Source organism: Pochonia chlamydosporia, chromosome 2 (assembly GCF_001653235.2).
Source record: "Pochonia chlamydosporia 170 chromosome 2, whole genome shotgun sequence".
NCBI classification, from domain to species: Eukaryota; Fungi; Ascomycota; class Sordariomycetes; order Hypocreales; family Clavicipitaceae; genus Pochonia; species Pochonia chlamydosporia.
This window is the reverse complement of record NC_035791.1, coordinates 3,155,385-3,181,433: the sequence shown is the minus strand read 5'-3', so window position 1 is coordinate 3,181,433 and position 26,049 is coordinate 3,155,385. Positions and strand designations below refer to the sequence as shown.

General features: G+C 50.9%; 7 protein-coding genes and 1 non-coding gene across 8 annotated transcripts; 4 read left to right on the top strand and 4 right to left on the bottom strand.

Annotated features, from left to right (window-relative positions):
- Nucleotides 1-1,627: 1,627 nt before the first annotated feature.
- Nucleotides 1,628-4,144, top strand: VFPPC_03061 (RhoGAP group protein; the record flags this gene model as incomplete). The annotated part of the gene is made up of 3 exons (XM_018282611.1): nt 1,628-2,417; nt 2,622-3,377; nt 3,447-4,144. The coding sequence occupies 3 exons, from the start codon at nt 1,628-1,630 to the stop codon at nt 4,142-4,144; spliced, it is 2,244 nt and encodes a 747-aa protein (XP_018147156.1).
- A 1,042-nt stretch (nt 4,145-5,186) lies between these two features.
- Nucleotides 5,187-5,777, bottom strand: VFPPC_03060 (ribosome biogenesis protein; the record flags this gene model as incomplete). Its single annotated transcript, XM_018282610.1, has 1 exon — nt 5,187-5,777. One exon carries the CDS (start codon nt 5,775-5,777, stop codon nt 5,187-5,189), a length of 591 nt encoding a protein of 196 aa, XP_018147155.1.
- Nucleotides 5,778-6,221: 444 nt separating this feature from the next.
- VFPPC_03059 (ribosomal protein DAP3) lies at nt 6,222-7,684 on the top strand (the record flags this gene model as incomplete). The annotated part of the gene is made up of 2 exons (XM_018282609.1): nt 6,222-6,837; nt 6,906-7,684. 2 exons carry the CDS (start codon nt 6,222-6,224, stop codon nt 7,682-7,684), a joined length of 1,395 nt encoding a protein of 464 aa, XP_018147154.1.
- A 717-nt stretch (nt 7,685-8,401) lies between these two features.
- On the bottom strand, nt 8,402-10,197 carry VFPPC_03058 (FAD binding domain-containing protein; the record flags this gene model as incomplete). Its single annotated transcript, XM_018282608.1, has 5 exons — nt 8,402-8,670; nt 8,723-8,931; nt 8,987-9,429; nt 9,491-9,973; nt 10,039-10,197. 5 exons carry the CDS (start codon nt 10,195-10,197, stop codon nt 8,402-8,404), a joined length of 1,563 nt encoding a protein of 520 aa, XP_018147153.1.
- Nucleotides 10,198-12,204: 2,007 nt separating this feature from the next.
- On the top strand, nt 12,205-13,577 carry VFPPC_03057 (CFEM domain-containing protein; the record flags this gene model as incomplete). Its single annotated transcript, XM_018282607.1, has 5 exons — nt 12,205-12,240; nt 12,320-12,866; nt 12,925-13,100; nt 13,159-13,183; nt 13,249-13,577. 5 exons carry the CDS (start codon nt 12,205-12,207, stop codon nt 13,575-13,577), a joined length of 1,113 nt encoding a protein of 370 aa, XP_018147152.1.
- A 2,522-nt stretch (nt 13,578-16,099) lies between these two features.
- VFPPC_17256 lies at nt 16,100-16,171 on the bottom strand. Its single transcript has one exon. It is a non-coding gene; the product is annotated as a tRNA-Met (tRNA).
- A 1,809-nt stretch (nt 16,172-17,980) lies between these two features.
- On the top strand, nt 17,981-18,818 carry VFPPC_03056 (hypothetical protein; the record flags this gene model as incomplete). The annotated part of the gene is made up of 2 exons (XM_018282606.1): nt 17,981-18,254; nt 18,343-18,818. The coding sequence occupies 2 exons, from the start codon at nt 17,981-17,983 to the stop codon at nt 18,816-18,818; spliced, it is 750 nt and encodes a 249-aa protein (XP_018147151.1).
- A 1,181-nt stretch (nt 18,819-19,999) lies between these two features.
- VFPPC_03055 (cell wall proline rich protein) lies at nt 20,000-22,906 on the bottom strand (the record flags this gene model as incomplete). Its single annotated transcript, XM_018282605.1, has 1 exon — nt 20,000-22,906. The coding sequence occupies one exon, from the start codon at nt 22,904-22,906 to the stop codon at nt 20,000-20,002; it is 2,907 nt and encodes a 968-aa protein (XP_018147150.1).
- Nucleotides 22,907-26,049: the final 3,143 nt, after the last annotated feature.

Here is a 26,049-nt window from a genome sequence, read left to right as displayed (position 1 = left end):
TGTCCAGTAGCCATCTACGAGATTTGCCACTTCAATGTTCCTGGCACACCAGCAGGTGCCGGCAGTTGGATGCTGACCGCCGGTGGAGGCACTGGGGGATTTGACATTTGAGGTTCAAGGCTCCATGTCGGGTGGACGGGCAACAGACCAGTTGAGGGAGTCAGTGGAATGGCACTTATTATTGGTTTGAAAGTACCTGAACTCGAGCCGGTAATTGATGAGGGCACACCAGACCAGACCATACCTCTTCTTAGTATAGTATCATTGTCCTCCTTCACAGCAAGGGGAGAGGCGCTTTTTGTCGTGAATGTGAACCAAACACATCGACTGTATCTGCCTTTCTCTCTACCGGCACCGTCATTCACCGCGAGTTGCCCAGACTCCTTTCTTCGCCCTGGCTCACTCGTACCAGACCTTTGACATTGTGACCCGTGCTGGCAGCTCCAGTGCCAAACGACGCAAGACGAGACAGACAAAGTCGCCAGTCAGTCTCAATCCAACACCAAAACCCCACCCGTCCTTCGTCCCTGTCTTGTCCTGTCCTGTCCTGTCCTGTCCTGTCCTGTCCTGTCCCTCTTCTTGTCTCGCGAGTCACCTTTGGACAAGACCCTTGCTGGTTGGTCTATTGCAGCTTCATCTCTGGCAATCTTACCATACCTAGGCACGCTGTGCTACGATACGATACAATACGTATCATTGTTGGCATTGACGCCTTGGGATTGATTGCCAACCATGCCTACCTGTCTATCGAGAGTAGGCTGGCACTAAAAGGGAAGGCTCAAAATAATTGCCCAAGAGCAGACCGGAGTCCAAGACAAAGCAAAGCCAAGCAAGACAAGACAAGCAGATAGCCGGCGAACTAGCGGTGCTACTGCTCTGTACCGCTTAAGGGAAAGCCATTTGCCATTCCCTGTCTGCGACATCTTACATCTCGTTTGTTGCCCTACCTGGTCTTTCGCTCTTTTGCACTTGCAACTTCATCTACCACACATCACACACAGCACTGTCTGTCTCCTCTCGAGTCTCGTGTCTCCTGTCGCTGAGCCTTGCTTGGTGTTGCAAGCCGCCTCAGGCACGGGAACAGACCAGGTCTCCGACAGTTTGGCCCATCAAAGACTAATCCCAGCAATTGATCGATCCACGAGCATACCAGACGAGACAGCATTGAGCCCCCGACTCCCCACCCCTGGGCACTGCCGGACCGTGGTTGGCATTGATCTGGATTCTGGATCCATCCCTTTGGTCACAGCATTAGTTAGCGCTCGATTACGGCGACAATCGACAATCCTGTCTGACTGAGCTGCCTCGAGTGGATTAGCAGGATACGGACTGCAGCACGCCGCCAAATTGGGGGAAAACTAATATTTATTTATAATAAAGCCAGCCAGACTGCCGCTGCGCTGCCTGCAGTCAGTCTGCAGTCTGGTCTGCAGTAGCTACTGGCTGCTGGCCACAGGCTCAACTGTCTTGTCTTGTTGGTAGTACAGGCCGCGGCCAAAGCGACCAAACCCCCTTCTCGAGCCATTCAATCTACCTAGGCGCTGCTCCGGAGTACCAGACTGATTCAAGCCATCGCTGCGCCGCACGACAAATTTGGAAACGAAGCATCGGAATTCCCAACTTCGAAATGGGACGCAAGCCCACGCCGCAGCCGCTGACACTGGGTGACGGCGGCTCAATGACAAACACGAACTCGAGCCCGAACTTGAACTCGAACTCAAATTCAAACGCAAATGCTTTGGCCTACCGCCACATTGGCGCAATCGGAACAACGGGAGCAACGGCAGCATTGGGCTCGGGGGTAAATGGGACGGGGCCTGGGATTGGGACTGGAGCTGGAGCTGGAACTGGAACTGGCGCACGCGGCGAGCCTTTGACTGCTGAAACGGCCATGCAAACCGCCAATGTATCGCCTGCCCTTTCAAGGTCACCCGCGTCGCTGCAGTCACGACCCTCACAGCAATCGCTCCAGTCGGAGCATTCTCATTCTCAATCTCACTCTCGTTCGCAACCTTCAACTTCTCTGACCAGTCGGTTCGCCGCCTCCAAGCGCCCACAGACTTCGCAAACTGGGAGGGGGCCACCACAGACGTCGACTGTCGACCGAAATCAGCCTCATCGTCCGCCACAACTCCAACTTCACCACGAGCAATCCCGCGATAATTCTGCCACCAAGAATCCTCCTGCCGCCCCCTCCCCATACCACAACCAGACTCCAGGATCGGCTCCCCCATCCTTCCGCCACGCATCCACCGAGGGGGCCAAGCGACCGTCCAACAAGAGCGGGTTTTTTCACTTGAATAAATCCTCCAAGGGTTCGAATCAACTCCTGCACAATCACACCACGTCGTACTCCCAGTCCCGAGAACAACTGGCCGTCAGGGGGAACGACGAGTCAGGTGCACCAAAGTCTGCAAGTATGATATATCCTCAATACCAAGGCGCAATGCTCTCGAGCGTGCGTGCACAAGGACCAAAAAGGGCAAAGAAGACTGTGTGATCAGGGACATTGCCGACGAATGTCACTCCTGAGCTTGTCCGATGCTGTCCAATTCCCTTTCACCCCTCCAATCACCTGACATGAAGACAGTACGTTTGCTAACATGTTTTACCTTCGGTAGCTTTGCCCTATACACAAGATTATCTGCAGCAGCCCACGTTACCATCCCGATCAGAGCTGTCACTTTCATCCGCTGGAGACTACGACGGGGCATCCGTCCCTGCGTCAGGTGGAAAGAGGAGTAAACCAAAGTCCTTTGGCTTGCTGAGCCGGACCAAGTCCAATAGGGACAAAGATCGCAGTCATTTGAAGCCGCCCCCGGTCCCCGTTCCCGCTGCGTCGAGCCGAAACGAATATTACGACAATAGTGCTCCTCTTCGTACCGCACCCATGGCTCAAGATCGAGCATTCAGAGACATGATGAATTCCAGCGCACGAAACAGGTCGGAAGACAGGGCCATTGGCCGTGACTCGTCACGAGATAAGGACAGAAGTGCCCTCCCTTCATCGTTCAAAGAAAATGGATCAGGTTTCTTTAGCGGCTTGCGGAGTTCTTCCACCAAGGCTGCTGATATGATTAGCAAAGGTCTCTTTGGCAAGAGCTCGAGAAGTGGAAGCACGACTGAAAGAGAGCCCATTATAGACGATGAGCACTACGTCCTAAAGGTTATCAACCTACCACTAGTGGAACAGACTCGAAAAACCCGCATCTCTAAACGACTCGAAAGCTCCAGAGACAAGACAGAGTTTTGGATGCCGGCCTTTCCTTGGAGAGCAATTGATTATTTAAATTACAAGGGATGCGATGTCGAAGGGTTATATCGCGTTCCTGGCAGTGGCCCGCAAATCAAAAAGTGGCAGAGAAAGTTTGACGAACGTAAGCTAAGCTTTAGCCCTTGGTCTCGCCTAACTTGGCCGTTTTAACGGATACTAACGTTGCATTTAGATGGTGACGTCAATCTTTTCGAAGACAACGACCTATACGATATTAACATCATTGGCTCAATGTTAAAAGCATGGCTTCGAGAGCTTCCCGATGAGCTGTTCCCTAAAGAGGCGCAAGATCGTATTGCTCGCGAATGCTCTGGCGCTACTGAAGTGCCACAGATGCTCATTGATGAATTATCCAACTTGTCGCCTTTCAACTATTATCTCTTGTTTGCCATCACATGTCATCTGAGTCTTCTCCTGTCGCATTCCGATAAGAACAAGATGGACTTTAGAAACCTTTGCATCTGCTTCCAGCCTTGCATGAAGATTGATGCGTTTTGTTTCAAGTTTCTGGTCTGCGATTGGAGAAATTGCTGGAAGGGTTGTAAGAATGAGGCAAAGTTCATCGAGGAAGAGTACCGGTTGTTTGATCAGCCCCCACCTCGAGGCATCACAGAACCCAACGGTCCGTCACAGACTGAGGAACACGACGATCGACAGCCATCGTCGACTGACAGCAGCAAGCCTTCCAACTACAGCCACGGCGACAAACACCGTCAACGTCAGTTGTCTGACTCAAACGCCAGTTTCGGGTCCAAAGTCTCGACAATCTCGACCAATGTGACGACCAACAGTGAGCGTGAGCCGCAAGAGGCGACAAGAAATATGCGTCCCTTGTCACCAATTAAACCTCTGTCCCCTATCGGCTTCTAGAGATTACCACTAGTCTTCTAAGATGGCTGATTGCTTTTGCATGCAATTTTGGCGCTGCAAATCCCCTATTCCACAAGACGATACCCATGCGGTCCACATTCATACGATGACTGCAACCCTCGATTATTTGACGCTGTTTACGACACGTATTGCTTTGGACTCTGGTTCTCGTGTTTCTTTGTTTCGATTTCTCTTTATTTTTTCCTCTTTCACGTTTGGTCTCGCCTTTCATTCACTCGTCCCGGTTGATTATTGTGGTCGCCACTGGCGGCGAAATAAGTTGTCTTACAGCGCATACGTTCCTCCGTTTGACACAGCCAATTTACACCAGCTGGCTGTTTGGTATACCCCTCATCGCATTACATTACAAGGCGAAGTGGATGTGAGTGCCGACTTCAGTCTTCATATACCATGGCAATTTGCAAAGTTTTTGTTTTATCCTTTTTGATACTGGATTGGGTCATGTTGTTCAGCTGTCCTTGTTAAGATGCTGATTTGTAATCGATGCTCAAAATGGAGACAAGCATGTTTTGTTGGTTTTCTTTAGAGTCTGGGGAGGATTACGGGTGCGCGGGTGCGGTAGAAATTGACGGGCGAATAGTTGAGCACAAGAGCTTTATAAGAAGAATCTTTTCTCGGGCAATGGTGGAGGAGAGTACAGGAAGACTTTCTGGCTCTATGTACGATAGGTAAAGGCGGGATCGTTTGGAGTACTTTAATGGTGGACGAAGCAGTATTGCTTCTGGGAGACACAAACCACAAAAGGAGGCGGCGACGATGTGTAAATCAAGGGTGCTGGGAATGGAGAAGTTGCACGGAAGCTGAATTTGGCGATACTGTAATATAAATTTTACCCTGGTGCATCGTCGCTATCCCCACTCTCTTGAGAGTATGTATTGTGAGACCGTCTAAAATTCAATTTGACTCCAAACTCCAAATCTGCCATCAATGGCGTCTTGGCCGCATGTGCTCGACTAGAATGCGATGCGGCAAACGGAATCCCCGGCATTCTTTCCTCTTTTACTGTCACACCTTGTCCCTCTCAACTACGTCTAGCATTCATAGCATCTTTCTCATTCTTCCTCATCTTCCTCTCGTTGCGCTTAATCCTCTCTTTTCTCTCTCTCCGTCCATCTCCTCTGATGCTTGTTCCTTCCTTTCTCTCCCTCTCCTTCTTCATGTCCACTTCCACAATAGGATCATCTTCGCCCTTCTTGTTAAGTGCCTTGTAACCCCACTTGCGCTTCCATTCACCGCTCTCCTCGTCATATGCCAGGTTTCTTCGCTGTTCTCTAGTCTTGGCCTTGATGCCCTTCTTCTCGGCGAAGCGCTCCCACTTGGTCTTGGGCTTGGCTTCTGGGACAGGCTTCTCGCGCGGCAGGGCGGTCGACGGTGCGGGCAGTGAAAGGAGTACGCCGTCCTTAGTTGAGCTGATGGGACAGGTTGTGAGGAGTTGGTTGATGAGAGATTGGGCACCGTCGCGGGCGACTTCTGCGAGGGACTGTTCGAGAGAGGAGTGGTCGAGGGTGATGGTGTTGGGGTCTTCGGCGAGAAGAAGTCCTAGATCGAAGGTGTACGGCGTGGGTTTGTCCACGGAAATGGGGAGCTTTGGTCTTGAACCAGGGAGAGCCATTGCGAATGGAGTGGAAATTATCAAATTTCGAGAGAAGAAGTTGGCAGCTTGAATGGTAATTGCTGCGTGAAGCACTCCGCAGATGTCGCTTTGCCTTCCAACTTTTTTTTCGGCTTGCGAAAAGGACCCTCCCAAATTTTGGGGCGATAAGAGCTGATAGTGGTTGCTGCTAGCACTGGTGGTGGTCGGATCAACGGGCTGGACTTTTTCCGAGGATTTGCTCGTGTGCCAGCGACCAGCAGCAGGAACCCCTGCAGGATGGGCCAATGGGGAGGGTTGTGCAGCTTTCTGGAGATTTTTGCCCGTCACAACGCTTTGAAGCTCTCCCATCTTCTTGACGAGAGCGCATCAACGACGACTCTGGGCCCAATTGGCCTCCATGTGGCAATAACGCCAAACTGACATTCATCCTCAAGCCAAGATAAGGTTCCTCATCTCCTCACCATGGCTTCCTCAGCGGCTTCCTCTCTCCGAGGCCTGGTCAGGCCATCCATTCCGATTGCGCCTCGAATTCATCCCATCATCCTCGCCCGAGCGGCATTCTTCTCGACCACGTCTTCCTTAGCCGCTGCTCCGCCTCCAACAATCAAGTCCCGCAGAGATCTTCCAAAAAAGCAGAAGAAAACTTTCAAAAAGAAGACCAATGTCGTGGCTGTCAAGAAGCCGAATCCAGGAGAGCGCAAAGCCTTCCGCAAGCGCATTCAGCTCAGCAACAACAGTGCCTTGCCAGTTCAGAACATTGACGAGTTGACGCCCGAAACGTTAGCCAAGATCGAGAGCAAAGGCAAGATGTTTGCTCTGCCGGATAAAGTGGTTGATCAGTTGAGGGCTCTGGAGGCTTTCAAGACTACCCAAATGTGGAATTTGTTTAGACGGCCGCACGTTTTGGTCAGGGATGAGACGGTCGAACTGATGAGAAGATTGGAAGGGTCCATGGAGAAGAAGGAGGCGCTGAAGTGCGTGCTCACCGGGAGTAAATTGTCGGGAAAGAGCTTGACTCTGCTGCAGTCCATGTCATATGCATTGATGAATGATTGGGTTGTTCTGCACATTCCTGAAGGTAGGCCTGTATCTCACCTTTCTATAGGATCGATTCTCTTCCCTTTTTTGCTAACCAAACAACAATAGGTCAAGACCTTACCAACGGCAATACCGAATACTCACCCATCGAAGGCACCGAGCCATTGCAGTTTGCGCAACCAGTCTACACACTCAAACTGCTCCAAAACATCCTCAAAGCCAACAAGGCTGTTTTGGAGAAACTCACTCTCCAAAAGGATTGGTCACGCTTCACTCACCTCAAGCAAGGCGCCACCCTGGCCGATCTTGTCCTCAGTGCCAAAGAAAGCGAAAACGCGTGGCCGACGCTCAATGCCCTCTGGACGGAACTCACCCTACCCGGACGGCCACCCGTGCTTTTTGCCCTCGACGGCCTGGCTCACATCAACAAGATGAGCGAGTACCGCGACCCGTCGTTCAACCAAGTACACGCCCACGAATTATCCCTTGTGCGTGTCTTTGTAGACGCCCTCTCTGGGAAGACGAAGCTCCCCAATGGCGGCGCCATCATCGCTGCTACGTCAGACAACAACACACATTACCACCCTTCGCAAGAACTCGTCCTCTCACAACTCGAGGCCGGTCAGGCTGGTCGTGAAATCCCCAAGCCAAACCCCTACGAGAAAAAGTATGATGAGCGTGTGTACGAGTCCCTGAAGAACAGCTACGTTTTCAGAATCGAAGGCGTGTCCAAGGATGAAGGGCGAGTGTTGATGGAATACTGGGGCGCGAGCGGTATGCTGCGCACTGTTTTGAATACGAGGACTGTGTCTGAGAAGTGGGCTCTTGGTGGGCATGGTATTGTCGGTGAGATGGAGAGGGCTTCCTTGTTGACGATGAGGATGTAAATTAGATATGTGTAACTTGTACTATAAGAAGCAATACATTTTGAACTGAACACTTTGGTTTCCCAAAGGCTCGATTGAACTTACGTTGCTCCAGCTGCGATATTTTGAGCAGCACGAACACTCCAGGACATAAAGATCTAGAGCATCCCCTGGCATGCTCTAATATTCACTGATACATAATGGCCAATGTACTTGGTATTGTATGTCTTCTACGGTGATAGAGCCTTAGTTGCAGCTAAATGCTCGACAAACTTGGTGTAACAATATCCGCCAAAAGCACCACGCAGCAACATGTAGCCGAGCAACATACGTTCTGAGTCTACACTGTTGGTGTTGTTGATAAAATCCACTCTCCGGGAGTAATGTGCCGTTATTTAAGGAACCTATCAATTGAGCGTCTCACATCGTACTAACCAACGAGACTACATGGACAATCAGAATCACAGCGCAGCTACAAGGATTATGCATATCGTCGCCTTTAGTCTCGTCCATTTAAACAGTAGAGCCTAGAGCACACCAGGACAGGACCTCGTTTTGAAGATAATATCTTCGAATTTCATTCTATAAGCTAGGAGTAGAAGTGACACCACGAAATTTTGATTCCAAAGTAATAACGGTTACTAGAAGCTGCCATGGGACTGCATAATAATTCTGTATATGCTATGTGCGGTATTAAGTCTATTGATACATATTGTTATATGTGATATTAAATCTCCCTTAACCAAGTTTGAAGTATCCTGGTTGCAGCTTCTGCCACACCTTGGTAGGATCGTACTTGGCCTGAACCGACTTCAACCTCGCCACATTGTCCTTTCCATAGCTCGAAAAGACATCCTGTTGCAGAGCAGCGTAGTTTTGGTACAGGTACGGGTGGTCCAGGCCCTTCGCCTTGGCGGCAGCGGCGAACCGAGTGGCCATGTTCTGAGCGGCGGCAAGGATACGAGTGTCATCAGCTACATTGGACCATGAGATATCAATGTTGATCACTAAGGCTCGTCAGTAACACGAATTATCGGCATCCGAATCAGAGAAACATACGGTTCAAGGGACCCTGGCCAGCAAGCCCCAGAGGGTTTCCACCGTTCTTGGAGAAGAACTTTGTCTGATCCGTGGAGATTGGTTGGAAGATAACGGAAGGAACAATTCCTGGCGCGTCCTTGACCTTCTCAACTTCCTCTTGGTAAATGGAAACCATCTCAGTCATTAAGGCAGCGTCGTTGCCAGTCATAAGGGCCCAATAGGTTTGCCTGCATCTGTCAGCTTGCTGTACGTCTGAGAGTCATACAATGGAGGAAAACATACCGGAAACCACCAGGGTTGGTGTTGTTGAATTCAAGGGTCAGGCCGGTCAGATTGGTAACACGGAGCGTGTCCGCAATTGGTCCGGGAATATCCGTGAAGTTCTTCAGAATAGCAGGGTTGGGAGTGGGTTTTCCGTACTGGAGATCAGAAGCGATTACGTATATATTTTGAGTCTGGGCGTACGCATATGCAGTGATGATCTGAGCGTATGGATCTTGCGGGGAGTTGATGGCAAAATTATAGAACGCGTTGTTGACAGCAGCGGTGGTGTCCTTGTTGAGAAGGAAGGTCTGCGCACCAGCCCACATATCACCTTGAGGATATGTCGCGAGATCGAAACGGGTGACAATGCCAAAGTTGTTTCCTCCGCCACGCAGGGCCCAATACAAGTCGGAGTATGACTTGGGATTGACATCACGGATGGTGCCATCTGCAAACACGACCTAGCAAAATGTTAGCCATTCAGAGTTGTGGAATTCTGGACGGTTTCGCCAGTCAACATACCTGGTAGTTATTGACATTGTCACAAGCCCAGCCATAACGGTTAGAAAAGAACGAAATACCTCCGCCCAAAGTCAAACCGCCGACACCAATAGCAGAAACTCTGCCTCCGATGACGGTCAAACCCATCGGCTGGAGCTTGGTGTAAACATCGTACCAGACATTTCCGGCGCCAACTGCTGTCTGCTTCTTGTCAGCAGAGACAACAATCTGGTTGAGCTTTCTCAGATCCAGTGTCACGCCGCCCTCAATGTTGGAGGCGCCAGCAAAGGCAGCGTGGCCGCCACTCTTGACGGCAAACTTGCATTGGGTCACTCGGGAAGTCAACACAGCCAGTGAGACGTCCTCAGCAGAACCCGGCGTGAATCGACAGGCGGGATGAGTGAGTGCCTGCTGTTGTGACCAGTACCGCGATTCCTCGAATTCATAAGTCGGGCTATTTGGGTATGATAGTTTTCCCGAGTTGGAAAAGGCTAAGAAGCCACACTGCAACGTCAATTAGCAGGCATTCATATCTAGGTGGCTTCACAAATTTTGGACAGGTTCCTTACGGCCAGAGTACATCCAAACTGGGGAGCCGATCGGGCAACATTGGTTCCATTCTGCTCTTGATATGCCTCAATCTGTGCTTGAACCTCGCTCAGGGTGAGAGTGGCGGCACTCAAACCCAGCTGGGCCAGCAACACGGTACTGAGACCGAAAAGGCGCATTCTGAAGCCGGATCAGGGCAAGCTGGGGATGAAAAGACGCAGGTACTGTGCAGTCTTACTAGGAGACACCCAGTTCGACCTGCAGGATGGAGGGAAATGGGGGGGTCACCGACGGCCAGGAGGGTCAGAAAGTTCTGATCTGGGACGGAGAAAGCCGCGGTTGCGTGACTGGTGGACGAGAATTGTCGAGGAGCGAAGTCGAAGTCGTCGTCAACGCTGTGTAGTGTCAATTGGACGGGAATTCTGCCACTTTATCATGTGTATTAATTCATGGTTTGCATTGTGAATTTCGGGTAAATAGAAGGCCGCCGGCCTCTCTATTGTGCACGAGGCCATCTGAGTGCCCGCAATTAATACCCAGGACAGATTCAATGTCGCGGATTTCGCGGAGCTGTCAAAGAGAATTGGAGCGGAGTGATTTTCCCGGCTTGGCTAGCAGCAGTAGGTGGCTCGTTGGCTGAGTTTTGGCCTGACTGACTGGGATGGAGGTGGATTGATGAGGTGAGGGAGTAAGTTCTTGGGATAATACAGCCTGCCTGGCACAGAGCAAGGCAAAACGTCAACCTTCACTCGTCAATGGCTCAAGAAGAGGGACTGACTGACACTCAGCGAAGCAGAAGCCAAGCGAGGCGAGGGTGCCACCTTCCTTCCACCAACCGTGGAGATTGACGGGCCGGGGAAAGGGGCGCCGTCTCTCCCGCTAAAGGCGTTCGATCCTAGTTTGGGAATTTGGCCGTCGACTTGACATGCTCCATCAACATTCAAACACTCGCTGCCCAGTGACGGCACCAGCTCCGGCGACGCCAGCAAAACGCCTCAACGGGGGGGCTCATCTCATACCGACACCGACAGCCGTCACAAGGGCATGAACGGGCCCTGCTCCAGCGACTGGGCCTTTACCGCGTGTTTGGTCCTGGTCCTGGTCCCTGACCTTGCCGATTCCACTCGACTATTTGCATTGTCTCCAAGCGAGACAGACTCCCGCCAAGCACGGCTCTTTCGCGGCTGGTCGACGCATGACCATCTGCTCCTGCGCATCATGAAAACTCCTACCGATGCACTGTCCATCATGGCTGCTTATTATGGAGGGCAAATGTTACCAAGTCGTCCCCATGGCCCCCACGTGGCTGCTGCTAAATGGACCAGCCTGAGTTGTGTGCTCTGCTAGTCCAAGGAGTAGTTTAGCACTACAACTCCTTCGTCTTGACACTGATGTCCGTGGCGTCAGGCCTACCCTCGTTTCATTCGTATTGGGACTCAACTGTCAACCCCGTCAAACTCTTCAACTGTTAATTCTGGGTAAAAGGGAGCCTGTCGATATCCGCTTCAGGTATGTGAAAGTCGTTCTAGAATGCGTTCTGAGGTATTAAAGGCCTGAAAAGGGCATGGAAACCCGGAAACTATCCTTGCCGCTCATCATAGGTCTTGCTACAGATGCCTCACTAGTTCATAACTTGTCCGGTTCCGCCACCTACCATAACTCCATCAGAATGACCCCCAAGAGCAGACCTTGAGAGGCTTGCGAGGCGTCTCACCTTGAAGACCAACTCCCAGCCACACATGCCAGCAAGCCCACCAACTCTTCAGCAATTCTCCATCCACCACTTCAGGGACCGGCGTTATTCTGTGTCAGCGTCACATACCCACCCTAGTAAACTAGCTTGAGAATGGAAGGACCAGGGCGCCTTGTGTCTCGAAGATTGTCGATCCAGCAGCCCCAACCGAGGGCTGTCTGTCGTTTGGCCTGTTTTTAGCTCTCAAATCACCCTGGGCTTTATTGCGTAGTTGATAGGAGATTTTTCTTAAGCAAGGAGAAATATGATCCTGTCCGTCACGTGGATTTGATCCTTTGACACTCGATATTATCTGGCTGCCCGCCACCAGCATTTCGTCGTCTCAGGTTTTGATTCTCTGAGATTTGCGTAGAAACACCATGAATGAGTTGAGATCCGAATTGTTGTAGATCGATCCTAGGTGCGTGGATCTTCCGCCGCACAGACTGCCGCAATGGTGTCACAAAATATCTCCCGCGAAGCAGACGAGGTAACTTGCACTCTATCTTTCTCCCGTCTATGTCTGATCAACTTGGCCGGGATCTGTCCAATTAACCGAATCTTTGCAGAGAGGTCTCATCGCATCACTATGCGTGGCCATCGTTTTCGTCACCATGCGCACCGGGGCGCGATGGTTTAAGAATCGTAGAATTCCGATTGAAATGGAGGATCTCTTCATGTACCTCGCCTTGGTATCGTTTGCCATCACTTGCGCGCTCTACTATGCCACGATTGATACCTTCTTCAACGTCATGGCCATCACTGCCCAGGAGATGAAGCCATATCCCAGTTTGGAACATGACCTGGTCGTCATGCTGTACGAGTTCTTTACCGTCCAATTCTTTTTCTGGTTGACGCTGTGGTCCGTTAAATGGAGCTTGCTGTTCATGTTCAAGAGGCTCACGGACGGATTACCTTTGTACAACAAGATTTGGTGGGGGGTTCTGATATTCTCCGTCTTGACCTTTATTGGGTGCTGCATCAGCAATTTTACCAGCTGCTCATCTATGCATGCTTGGTTTACGGCAGGCGAGTGCGCCACACCTAGGGATTCGAGGGCAAAGGAGATCAGTCTGTGGTTCAGTCTTGGCGCAGACTTGGCGACCGACTTAATGAGTAAGTTTGTCCATTCGGTACTGGGCGGTGTCATCGTGGCTGACTAGGCATACAACAGTTATGGCTGTTCCTATTCGTGTCATGTGGAATCTGAGAATCTCACTGGTTGAGAAGATTAGTATCGGCGTCGTTTTTCTGGTTGGTGTTATTACCATGGTGACTGCCATTATCAGAAGCGTGTCGTTGGAGTCGAGTGCATCGTCCGGCCAAGTCAGCACGACATGGCTCATGCTGGTATGTTTTCTTGCCCACTCAATTCCAATTATCAGTCGCAAGCTAACACATTGTCAAGTGGGCTGGTATCGAAGGAGCTGTCGGTATGTATAGACACAATCTTTCTCCTCCAACCTCGCCAATGGGTCAGCTATACTAACTATCCTAGCAATCATTGTCGGCTGTCTCCCTTCGTTCGCCATCTTCATCCGCGGTCGGGTCGTCGCATCCCGTGCCCAACATGACGGCAGTTCAAATATGAACCCGTCCGGGTATCGATCAAATCCAAAATCCAAAGAGCGAACTGGCAGCAGCAACCGTTCACAGAATGATCATCAATTTTGGCAACTGCGCGATACAGCAAGTGATAAGAGTTTAGTAGACGGGGGGATTATTGTAACGAGAAGTTGGAGCCAGAAGTGGCACAACTCGGCAGGGAGGACAAGGGTACACAAGGACGGGGAAACGGAGCATGAATTAAATGATATGGGCGTTTAAAAAGTCGGCAAATATAATTCCATTGAATACACGTATCTCATTCACAAACTATTCCAATGCGCCTCGTTTCCATCATCGGTGCCTTATTGTCGCTTTCTACGTGAAACTCACCACCAGCCGTGAAGCGTCGGTTTCTTATTAAGTAGTATGCACTCTTTGCAGTGGGCCAGATCTATCATCTTGAGCTGCAGAAACCAAATCGCAAGTGGCCAACAAGCGCTCAGAAGGTTCGCTTGGCCAAATAGTGGTGTGGCATGCGCTGCTAGAGTGTTCTTGGCATGCAGGTTCCCGTCCCATGTTTTTTCCCGAAACCTCTAATTTGTGAATGGATACTCTCTTACCGTGTCTGGGTATGATGGTACCAGGAATCTCATGTATTTGGAGGATGAACAGGTGACACAGCATCATCTCAAACTAGCAGGCTTCTTATACACAATCAAGTGTACAATTACACATCACGGTATTTTAATAATTATTACACCATATTTGCCCATAATCGGAAATACACTCGCTTATTCTGGAACGGTTTCCGTCTTGATTCCATTCCATGTTTCCACCTCTGATATCGAACACCCACCTCACAGAGTTTGCTGCGCTCCATTGAAGTAATAAAGCAGACTTCTACTCATATGTGATTCTACTTGACAGTGACGAAGAGAGGGCATAAAGTTACAAAGTTTGGTAGGAAGCGTAAGCTATCTGCGGATCCAAAGCATTGGTTGGGCGTCTCGGGTCATGGTATTGGCCTTTAGGAGCAGGGCCATCATTCGATGCAGAAGAACTGGGCCGGTAAAAGCCCGCAGATCCTCTTCAACATCAAATTCGCCAGTTCATGAATAATGTTGTGAAACTATGTCCTCTTGCCTAACAATGAGTTAGCTAACTGGGATACGAAGGGTACGTTAATTTCTTCTTACACGAGCTAGGCAGGCAGTGGACGACTGTTTAACCGTTGGGGAATATGTAGGCTACGTGGTGATTAGTTTCCCTGAAGAAGTACACCAGTTATACCGTAACCCCAATTTCATGGCCGATGAGATTCACTACACACGGGTGCCGGACGTCTACAAATGGCTTGCTTATACGTGTTGGCTAGGCTGCAGATAATGCTATGTGTATTCACTGTAGTTCTCTGATATTCTGCATAGTCCATTTCTTCCTATATTGTTGCAGCACAGTAGAATTTAGTGTTCTTCTCATTGATAGTGTAACTTCAAAGCGCAATTTAGAACCAGCCTTTCAGATCTCCACATGTGGTATTTCAACAACAAGTGACATACAGAGATGATGCATTGAATTAAACACACATGCATCCTACATGACCTCTCTGGCCAGAATTTCCATGTCCTTCGTGATTTGGTCAGTGGTGCGTGGTGTGGATACTGCACCGCAGTATCCATCGCGCACTCTCCATCAGCCAAGAGAATATGAAAAGCCAGTAGATGGTGCCATTCCATCACCAAGGCTACAAACAAAAGAGGGCTATGGGCTCCGGATCGGCAAAGTTTGGAGGCGGCAAAGGCACTTGGGGCTGCGGAATGGGCGTCTCGTAGCTAGGTAGACGAGCAAAACTGTAACTGGTACACCAAGGTGCTGATTGCTTTGGTGAGGCTCGTGGGCCAACCTTTCTGAGCCCAAAAGTTTTGCGGGGAGTATTGTGACTCTGTGGATGGAGAGTGCTTGTAGATAATGAAGTAAATTCAACATTCATTTCCAAGGTTCTGGGTGTTACAATTCCAGCATGCACCACTGGTTGAGTCCCAAAGAGGACCGTTTTGCAAAGTCGTGGCGGCAGCCACGACGACGCAAATGAGAGGTCAAAAGTTCAGGCACCAACCAAAGACATTGTGCCTCGCATGCTACATTATGATGTAAAGGATGTGGGCAAATACATTTGCCCACATCCACATATACGCTGAGATCCCCAAACATATTACCATACATTAGGCGATACGTGATATCTCCGCATATGGGCGAACATATCTGAACATGTTAGAGGACATTGGGCGATGTGGGATACCTGTTAGGTGGGTAAATACCCTTTTTACCTCCCACTGTAGTACGATACCTTGGTGTATGCTTGATTGTTGGTGAACATATTTCGCTATGAATCTGCAGGGACGTTCGGATCAATGGACAGAGCCGGACCCTCTCTGTTGTCGGGATGCATTCAAACCTCAAAACGCAACGATCCAGATCAACGGGATTCCAATTCCGTCAAATTCAGGCATCGTTGTACACCAGTATCCCTATTTAAAATAAAATTAAAAGACCAAAAGTGGTCGCCAAGACATCACCAACACGGACCATCTCGAACGCCCATTCCGCAGCCCCAAGTGCCTTTGCCGCCGACAAACTTCGCCGATCTGGAGCCCATAGCCCTCCCGTACCTTCCCAATGTCTGTCGCTCCTGTCGCTCTTTCCCTACCGCAAAAAATAGTGCAAAGTCGCCCCTGTACACCCAAAACATCGGATCACGTTCACACGACGATATCTCGACGAAAGAAAAAAAGAAAGCAGAATAGCAATTGTACGTTTCGATCGTACGGCCTCCGGGTTATGAGCCCGGCGCGCTTCCACTGCGCCAAATTGCTTTTATCTGTTGAAAACTAGGTGAGTTATTTTACTTTATGTACCTTTGGGCTGTTCACTTTCGTGTGACATTCACATGCTTGTGCGTGTGGTGGGTCACTAACACCACGGCCAATCATAGTGGATCTTGCTACCCGGCGCTAACTCTTTTTGGACCAAGTTTGCCTGATTTGATGCAATGGGTGTGCGCCACTGGCCAGGTGGAATATTGTCTACAAATCTAATTTGAATGTCCTCTATATTTGAGTCATCGCGAACTGCTGCATGTGACTCGTGACGAAGAAGCTTTCACACAACAATATGGTACGGTACAATGTACTCTGGTGTGGGAAACATATATTTACTGCCCCGAATTGTTCCTAGCTCAGAAGCACTCCTTGTCAATGTGTTTGGTACTGTCCCTTTGAAAGACCCTGTGCTGAGCATAAAATGGTGTATCGAGGACGTGATCGGCCTACTTCCAAGCGAAGTGCCACACTACTTCTAGACTGTTGGGATATTAATTCTCGACTGGCCTAATACGGTCCGATTTGTTGACTGTGTTACACAGGTATACTCCGGGACACATCCACCCAATTTTCACGCCAACGTGTCAATTACCAACGACATCAATTCGCCGCTGTCCCCAATAACATACAACGAAACAAACATACAGATAGACGGAACACAGACATATCAAGGAAATACCGAATCACACAGGGATGGCCTTTGTTTGTTGGCTATTGGGCCTCGATAAAACTTTGGTCATAGGTTACAATATCCTACCCTGTACCCACATGTGTGCAGCGTCGACCAGTGAAAGGAGCGGTGGGCATGGTGACCGCCAGAATACCCAACACATGGAATTGAACGGACAGAGATGCTAAAGTGGCTGCAGAGAAGCCAGAAGCGGTACTGGTGGTCCATGACTTGCATTTACAGAGCATACAGGGTCAAGCCTCGTCAAGTGGCCCCCATCTTCGGCCGAAGATGGGAGCCGAGATAGACGACCGTTTCGTGTTGAGGGTCGAGACGGGATGCGAGTTGGGATGACTGGCGTCAAGGGCCAACAGCGGGGTGTGCAAGTCTGGACGGTGTGGTACTCTGTAGACGTGCATAAAGTCAACATTTGAAGCCGTCTGGTCTTGCATGTGTTGTGCTGCAAAGTGCTCCATTTGTGCCATTTTATCTGATGGCTCACGGCCAGAGCATTCGTTGATTCGAGGCCAGTACTCCGTACTTGAGTCAATATGTATTAATGACTGATCTGCTGTATTGCGCCTGCCTTGAATGTGTCTTGTGCTGATCTGGTCAGACCTGACCAGACCAAAGCTGCACGTACGGGGTCAACTCGTACCAGCCACTCGAATTAATGGCAGGTCCCGCATCGTTCCTTCCCAGCCCCAGCTTCGTCCAACCCCGAGCCGTTTGTAAATTTGACTGCGTCCAAGCTTTCTTCGTCTTGCAGATGCACTCTGCATTCTGCAACCTGCACAAACCCGCATCGTCAGCGTTCTGGCTGAGCACAGATACTTTGTTCTGTCGTGCGCACGCAGTTTGCATTGTAGCAGCAGCAGGCTACAAAAAGTACACTTGCAGTTCTCACCAAGCAGAGACAGACATTGGATAATTGCTGCTCTAGACCCTGAGTCCAACTTGCGGTCAGGCTATCGAAGCCTCCCGAGGAGCTATTCTACGTCTCGCATTCCACAGCCGCTTCTGCGCCCATCGCAAATTGGAGACAGAACCACTGATAAACCGACAGCGGCAAAGGACTTGGGAAAACCCGAAAAAATAAGGAGGGTGTCAATTGTTACAGACAAAACCGCGAAATGGGGTTTCTCGACGCCTTCACAGACGGTGTGTCCATTGGCCCTGGTGGCATGTCCCGTCCATCGAAACACCGACGGGATGCCTCCAGGTCGCGAAGAAAACATCGTTCTCGTTCCAGGTCAAGCTCTCGCACGCGCGGCGGCGGCTCCATTGCGGGCGCTTTGTTAGGCGGCCTAACCGGCGACAGTCACAGTCACTATAATAAGCACAATTCTTCAAGGGGATCTTTTTTTGGTGTCGGCAACCACAGCCGCTCGAGCTTCTTCAACTTTGGTGAGTTGGTTGTACAGGCAATCATGGCCGGAGTCCCAGCGTCACTTACACCCAACTGCATTTTCACTAACGCCACCCTTTACTTCAGGAAATCGGTCCTCCTACTACAAGCGCTCTCCTCGACAAGGCTTCATGCAACGAGCGTACAAGCGGCTCAAACGTCTCATCCGTGACCTCGTCCACTACGCCAAGCGTCACCCATGGAAGGTCTTCTTCCTCGTGGTGATGCCCCTCATCACCACAGGAGCTCTCGCTGGTCTGCTTGCCCGCTTTGGCTTGCGCATTCCGCCGTCCTTGGAGCGCATGATGGGCATGGCCTCCCGAGCCGCTTCAGGCGACTCGTTCGGACTCGTCAGCGATGCTGTCCGCATGGCTGGCGACTTTGGCGGCAACACCCGTCGCGCCAGCGTCTCCCGCGGCCGTGACGGCGGTATGCAGTGGGAGCGGCGGTCGAGCTATGGCAGCTACGGCGGCTACGATGACTATGGCTATGGCAGATCGAGAGGCGGCGGCGACGACGGCTGGGGCAATACCATCGCTGGTGTGGCCAAGCGCTTCCTCTAAACTCTTTGTTCAAACATGATGGCAAACGTACAAACTATAAACTGGCATGCCAATACACTTGATGAGTATGAGTATAGTTCAAGGCATATATATTCTCTTAAGCAGAACGATTTCTTTTAAGGGCACTTATGGCGTTTGGGTGGTGGATATTTTGACATTTGACTTGGATATGTTCGTGTAAGTGGGTTGGTTGCTGTATTTGAGGCAGCGTCCTCTGGATTGGATTATTGGAATAGTCAAATCTATACTAGTACTTAGTTGATATGCAGCAGACTACTCGTTTAAACAGCTTCAAGTTGCCCTCTTACATATAGACCAACAGTATACTTGTGGTGCGCACACAACAAAAAAGAGTCACAAGGGAACAGTGTATGCAATGTGTATAAATTGTCTCATTCATCTACGCCTCAAATCGCAAATTCCTTCCAAATCTACTACTTATATCCCATCATCACCTTGCCAGGCGCCATCCTCAAATCATACCCCCAATGCAAATATGTCCAATGGAAAAATATAAATAAAAAGATACCGCCCCGTCGACACGAAGACTTGCACCACAGCTGTTTCCAAGCCGCAACACCCTTGTCCTCGGCTACTCGCCCACATCTACCAGTCAGGAGTATGCGTTAAAGGGAGAGAGGAGATAAAAAAAAAATGACATGCTATGTGATCATGCTCAAAGTAACAAATGCTCATGCAAAAGTCATCAAACGCCGCATGCTCCACCTCTTCTTCTGTGAGCTGGCGAAGTGTCGTCTGTCGACTTGTTCCATTCTTCATTTTCGACAGCGCCGTTCAAACATGCCATCCGAGGAACACGAGGTAGACGGTACGCAAATGCTGACTAATCTCATAGGCGTTGCCATTTGAAGTCAATAGCTCTCCCAACTTGGCACGCGTTTAGGCTTGTTGCACTGAAGATTGAGCCGTCAAAAGCTTGATAGCTGTCCTGTTCCCAACACATAAACAAGGATTGCATACTGTGTAGGTACGTGATATTCCATATACATTCGTGATAAGATTCGATGATGATTTCCTTTTTTTCCTTCCTTTTTTTTGTTGTTTGACTATGTCGATTTTTGCTCTTGTTTTTGTTACTGCTGTGTAAAGCAAAGTTGGAATAGTACGTTCTTGTCGCGTATAGTTTTCCTTTTGAAGCCTCAATTCGTCAGCCTTGTCACTCAGGTTGGGCCTGGCTCTTTGCTCGGCTTCCAAAACTGCATCATTCGACCAAGTCGTTTTGTCTTGCTGCTCTTCGATCGACTTCTTTTGCCCTCAGTCTCGTTATCCAACGTCACTTCCATGGATAGCTTGCTCCTTTCACCATGGGAGCTGCTGATAAGCCTGCTCAGGGATACCAGACTTGACCGACGACGTCCGAATGCGGCTGACGAGACCGATGATGGGCGTTGCTCGCGGAGGCTCGGTTGTGACATGCGTGCGTTGGGAATAAAGGCGCTCTCCCTCGTCATTGTTGAGGTGCTTGAGGTCAGTGAAGGGATGTCGTAGTCGACTGATATTCGCACTTCAGGCCCGGGCTCACCCATTAGCAGTGAGTGGAAACTGGTCTCATCCGTGACAGATGAGGGAGCAGTGGAGATTCGCTGCGCGTCCATGGACATAGGTGACCGGGGAGACGGATAGGAAGAAGCGTGACTTGTCGAGTAGGGGCTTAAGGGTACAGTTTGATTGACCTCCACTGGTGACAACTCTCTAAGTCCATGTGGCAATCTTGGAGACGACGAAGCAGAATCTTGTTGATCGATTGGCGCAGCAGGGAACAATGAAGCGCCCCGGAAAATGATGGATGGATGCTCTTCAGCAATGACCTCTTCATGAAGCGATGTTCTGGAACACTCTGTGCGAACTGCATGGACGGAGGCGGAGTTGTCGGTGTTGCAGGTACCAGAGCTTGCTCTGCGACGAATCGCAGCCGCTGGCAAGTCGTCGACGTCGTGGACCAAGGAATCTGGGGCCGGCTCTGTTGCTGGCGGTGTTATCTCTCCATCAGAATCATCGTCGCCTGCGGCCACAGGTGCTTTGGGACCATCTTCATCCTGATCTGGCTTCATCTCACCCTCCCCTACGTCGTCTTCCTCATCTTCTTCGAACACATCTGCCATTGTAGAACTGCTGCCAAACCGATGAATGCCGGCCCGACCAGGATCGAAAGGCGGCAGATCGGGCGCGGATTCAGCTCGGCGATGATAATGCATGCCGGGTCCACTAAACCCTTTCAACCCTTGAGCGCTGTGTAGACGCCGCTTGTTGACATTGCCAGCAGCCCGCTGTGCTGCGTCCCACTCCGGGTTATGAGGCAGAGGGGTGTTGAAAGGACCAAGAGCAGCATCTAGATCGATCATAGGATACGCGCTCTCCTCCTCGGACCGCTGCTTAGGAGCACTAGGCTCCTCCAGTGGTGGTGACTCAGTTATCGTAAGAACGGGAGGTGCAGGTGAAGGTACAGGTACGGGCGATATTCCGGTCTCTGCTGATTCCAAGGCTTCATTCTCGTCGTCTTCATCCTCAACCGGGCCCACCGATGCAGGTGGTGTGGGCGGGCGAACTGCATGCACCTTGGATCGCTTCTTGTTGCTTCGAAGTGGCAAGATTGAACCAGCCCAACCCTTAACTCTCTTCTTTTTGCTGGCCTTCTTGCGTCCCCTTTTCGAGCTGGTTGAGTTGTCTCCAGTAGCCTCATCGCCTGAGGAATCGGATTCATGATCGGATGGAAAACCACCTGGAACTGTCTTTGAAACGGACTCTGAAGAATCAGAACTGGATGACCGATGCTTGGAAGCCGGCGCAGAGCTTATAAACGGATCCAAACCAAAGAAGGACCACCTTTTGGGAGTCTTTGTTGGACTGGGTGATGGCGCGCCTGTGGCTTGTGAGCTGGCCATATCCAGCAGCGTCGGAATGGAGTTCCGTCGTCTTGGAGATGTGTTGACTCCAGCAGCCACGGCCTTGAAATCTGAGGTACGCTCCAAAATGGCACCTGCAGTGCTTGGTCTGGAGTCTACCGTCTCACGGGTGGGACTCCGAGTTAGAGGAGCAGGGCTCTCATGAGGGCCAGGGGAAGCAGCAGAAACAAGTGAAGATATACTGCCCGACACGGAGTGCCCTGGGCGAGCAGTCACGGTGCTTGATGTATCACTGGAGACTAGTGATAGTGGCCGGGGAATAAATTCTAGAGTGTCCGAAAATCCAACACGGGCTCGCCCTGGCCGCGACTGTCTTGGGATTGGCTCAGGTCTTGCTGGAGAGGTGGGCACAGTTATCGAGTGGTTGTTGATTGTGTTTTCCTCGGTGGCGTTGGCCGCTTGGAGAGGGACGGCGTTTGCAGGCTCTGGCAGGGGCGACGGTTGGTGATCTAGTGGTAACAAAGCAGTTTCCCTGGGATTAAATGCAATTGGGCTATTAGGCGCACTGCTTCCCTTTTGTCTCAAGAAATCAGGCTGTGGATGAAGAATAGGCAAATCGTTTGTAGAAATGGTACCAGAAACACCACGTCGATGACCACGTCGGGGTGGGTGAAGTCCTGGCGAAGGAAAGCCGCTCTCTGACTTGGTTGGGCTGGTGCTCATGACAGCAATGGAGCTACCATCACGAATGCTACCTCCCACAAACTCACTCCCTCCGCGTCGGTGTCCATGTCCAGCCGGCCGAGAGGGCGACGGGATCGGTCTCGCTGAATTTGGCGTAATGGGTGGGCTGAGAGTCATCATCGAATCAGGGTCAGCAGGCAGAGCTGCACCAGGGTTGAAGCTAAACTGAGGCAGTGCAGCAGGCCCGGGAGCCCTGTTTATGTCTGTAGCTGAAGACCTGCTTTGAAGATCTACCATGGAAACAGGTCGTCGCCGCTGCCTGGACGCTGGTGTCGTCGAAGGAGAAGCAGGGCTCGCGGGGAAGACGAATGGAGGGTTGGCAGGTCGTGGGTCGGCTGGAATTGAGGCATCGTGATCCAACGCACCCGGCGTGGCATGATTTGAAATAGCAAGGCGATCCAATGAGCTCTGGAAAGGATGGATGCTTGAGGGTGAGGCACCGGCATCAGCCGCGCAGGCCACGTTGGGAGAAGTTGCCATCTAGCCTTGGGCCGCGCTGCGGCAACAGAACCGATGGACAACTTATTTCGTCGTAGGGATCATAGGAGGAAGCGTGATTGCGTAATGAGAGAACAACGGCCTCGCTCGCGTTGAAACTGAAACCGAGGGACCGTAAACGATGGAGACGAAGAATACTCTGGTGAAGAGCAAAAGAATAGAGACGTGACGGAGGGATAAATGTGCAAACTAGAAATGCGAGTTAGCAACACTTGGGGGCCCAGCTCGAAGGCAAGTGACACGCATGTTAATGGATCGTAACAAGAAATTCACAAAGAAGTCACGAATGCATGGTAGCGATTCAGCGGTTGGTGCGAGATGTCTGGTGGTATTGCTTGCGAAAACATGGACGGACGACTGACAGAGTACTGTACACACCTGGTGGATGAAAATGCAACAATGCGAAGAAGCGCTGAAACCGAGTGCAAAAGTCGGGCAAGGCAAAATCAAGGCGACAAAGGAGTGGACGGTCAAAACCAGCGCCTGCTCTCTGACGAGAAGTGCTGCTGGAATTGCACCAAGGTTGACGATGATAAATCGTACAAAGAGCGCGGCGAAGCGACCACCAGAAGGTGAAGTTGCGAAGATGGAGGAGAGGCCAGAGTGAGACTGGATGAGGGAGAAAGGGACCAGTTGATGTGACCAGTTGACCTAACCGGGCCATGCCCAGGTCCAGGTCTAGGTCCAGGTCTAGGTCTGGGTGCAGGCTGAGCGGACCAACCCAGGCTCAGTGATGTTTGACGGGGACCAGACAGAGTTGACCAGGCCAGACAGGGCCAGACATGGCCAGACGGGACAAGAGCGCACAACAGAACAGAGCACAGCGAGAGGCCCATGGACCATGGCCACTGATGGAGGGGAGGGGCGTCTGGTCTGCCTCCATGTCCTTGTCCAGTCTGGCGTGAGAGCGCCGCTAGACAAGGAACGTGAGCGAGATTGGCCGGGTTTCTAGTTTGGATGGGCGAGATGGGACAGGGGCAGGGCCACTTGGGGCTCGGATTTTTTCATCAATGGGCTTGACATGGACTTGACATTGCCTTGACTGAAGTGACCACACAGGACCAGACGGCTCAAGTGGACATGGGAAATCAAATGGGACCTGCAGGAGCAGAGAGACGACATGGAGAAAGTGAGGACAAGACCAGACTTGACACAGGCACGACGCACGCGCAGATGCAGCACGCATGACCAGACGCAAGACAAGATGCACAACGCAAACGCAGAAGCACACAGGAAGCACAGAAGAAGCAGACGCTAGACATTTCTTTCCGTGATCAGCCGGCCGAACAGACAAGAGCGACAAGAAAAGAAAGAAAAGAAAAATTCTCGCCTCACACAACCGCCGTCCTCAACATTCAGACATGCAAACCTACTCATACTGTACGTACCAACCCATCCTCGATGAATCAAGGTTTTACGCCAGGCTGGACTTGGACATGTCTGGTACCGCGACCCATCAATCGTGGGTCCCTCTCCTCCATCTCCAAACTCTCTCTCCTCCAATACCTTCAATACTGCCCAGCAATTCGCACTTCAAACGTGTACTCCGTACTGTACCTCCAAAACATTCTTCCTCACTCACCCATCCATCCATCCCTTCTCGTTCTCTCTCATCGCCCATTTGGCCTCCATTCTTCTCCACCCTCCCATCCTCAAATCCACAATCCACTCCTTCTCACCCACCCACTCCCACTCTCACTCCCACTCCCACTCTCGCCCACTCCGTCCATCTTGGATCATTCACCCCGGCCGGGGGCTCAACTTTGGAGGGTGTTGGGTCTAGTCTGGTGCCACAACCATTACGGGCCTGGTGATACCCTGTCAATCCATTTTCAGGTCCTTTTCAGGTCCTGTGCGACCGGCAATGTCTGGTACTCGGTTCTTTGGACCTTTCCATCACGAAACAACGAAACATTGACAAAAAGATAACACGCAGGATACTTCTCTTGGTTCAGCCCTCACAGTCGAGCGAGAGAGGTTTTTGCATGGAGTCAACATTCTCTGGATCATGCTTACATCGAATCGTCCCTTGTGACTCGCCATTGAGCAAAGCTGAGTCGGTTATTCCAATAACCCGCATAATACTCCGTACATACTCATCCAAGCCAAACACCTGCCGGTAGGGCTCATCAGTGTGTTTTGATTGTCGGGCCAGGCCGAAATAGTGGCTAGCTGATGGCTCAATAGTCGTCCCAAAGCAAAACGCCTCCATTCAAGATAACAATACAGGACCGACTTGCCGACCCAACACGGAATACCTCCTCCGTATCATGCCTGCATGTTGAGTATGCACGTAATCAGGCGCGTATTATGCATGTACAAGTCTCATTTGTTTGATGTGCAGTACGTACGGTGCCAAGTTGGAGCAAAGTTCAAAAACACAACTGCACCAGAATGGACATGCCGCCCAGTTTGGCCCTGTCGACAGCCACGACACACAACACATGCAAAAGCCGCCCAAAGCCCCATCCGATACGAAATGTTGACGGACATTTTCTCTCGTGTGCTCGAAAACAAGCGACAAGAACGGGGCTGTTTGTTCCGGGGTGCATCTCTTCGTGGCTTGGCTTACAGGCCATATTACGACGCCTGGAGCCCAGCTTCAGCCTGATGGAAACCACCAAAGAAGAACGGGGAAGAGAACAACATGGCCGCCGCCATGACAAGTTTCGTTGCGGAAGAAGACGCCGACCATGGACGGTTTGCAAACTATGTACTGTGCAGTTGTGCAATAAGTACTGGTATACAAATATTGGTAGGGGGCCTGGCATTGAGCTTGCGCGTTGCAACGCCCGCGAAGGCAGGCACCAACCTTTAGGAGGCACCCAGAATCTGAAAAAGGTTCTGGTAACACGGGCTTTGCGTCCAAGTCGGGATTGCCTCTCTCAAGTGATGGCAATTCCATGTTCCATTGCCCCTGGCCCAGACCCAACCCTGGCACCGTGTTGGGCAGTGCATTCAACAAGCGTGTCGCTGGCCACTCTGATTTGTTGTGTGTTGCTTTTTGGCGGACGCGGTCCCTGGCCCCATGTCGGCAGAACCGGCCGTGCCCATGCAGGCAACTTTTCTGGACACCACACAATTGGCAATCCCAGACCACCAACACCATCTGCTACCCTCCAAGA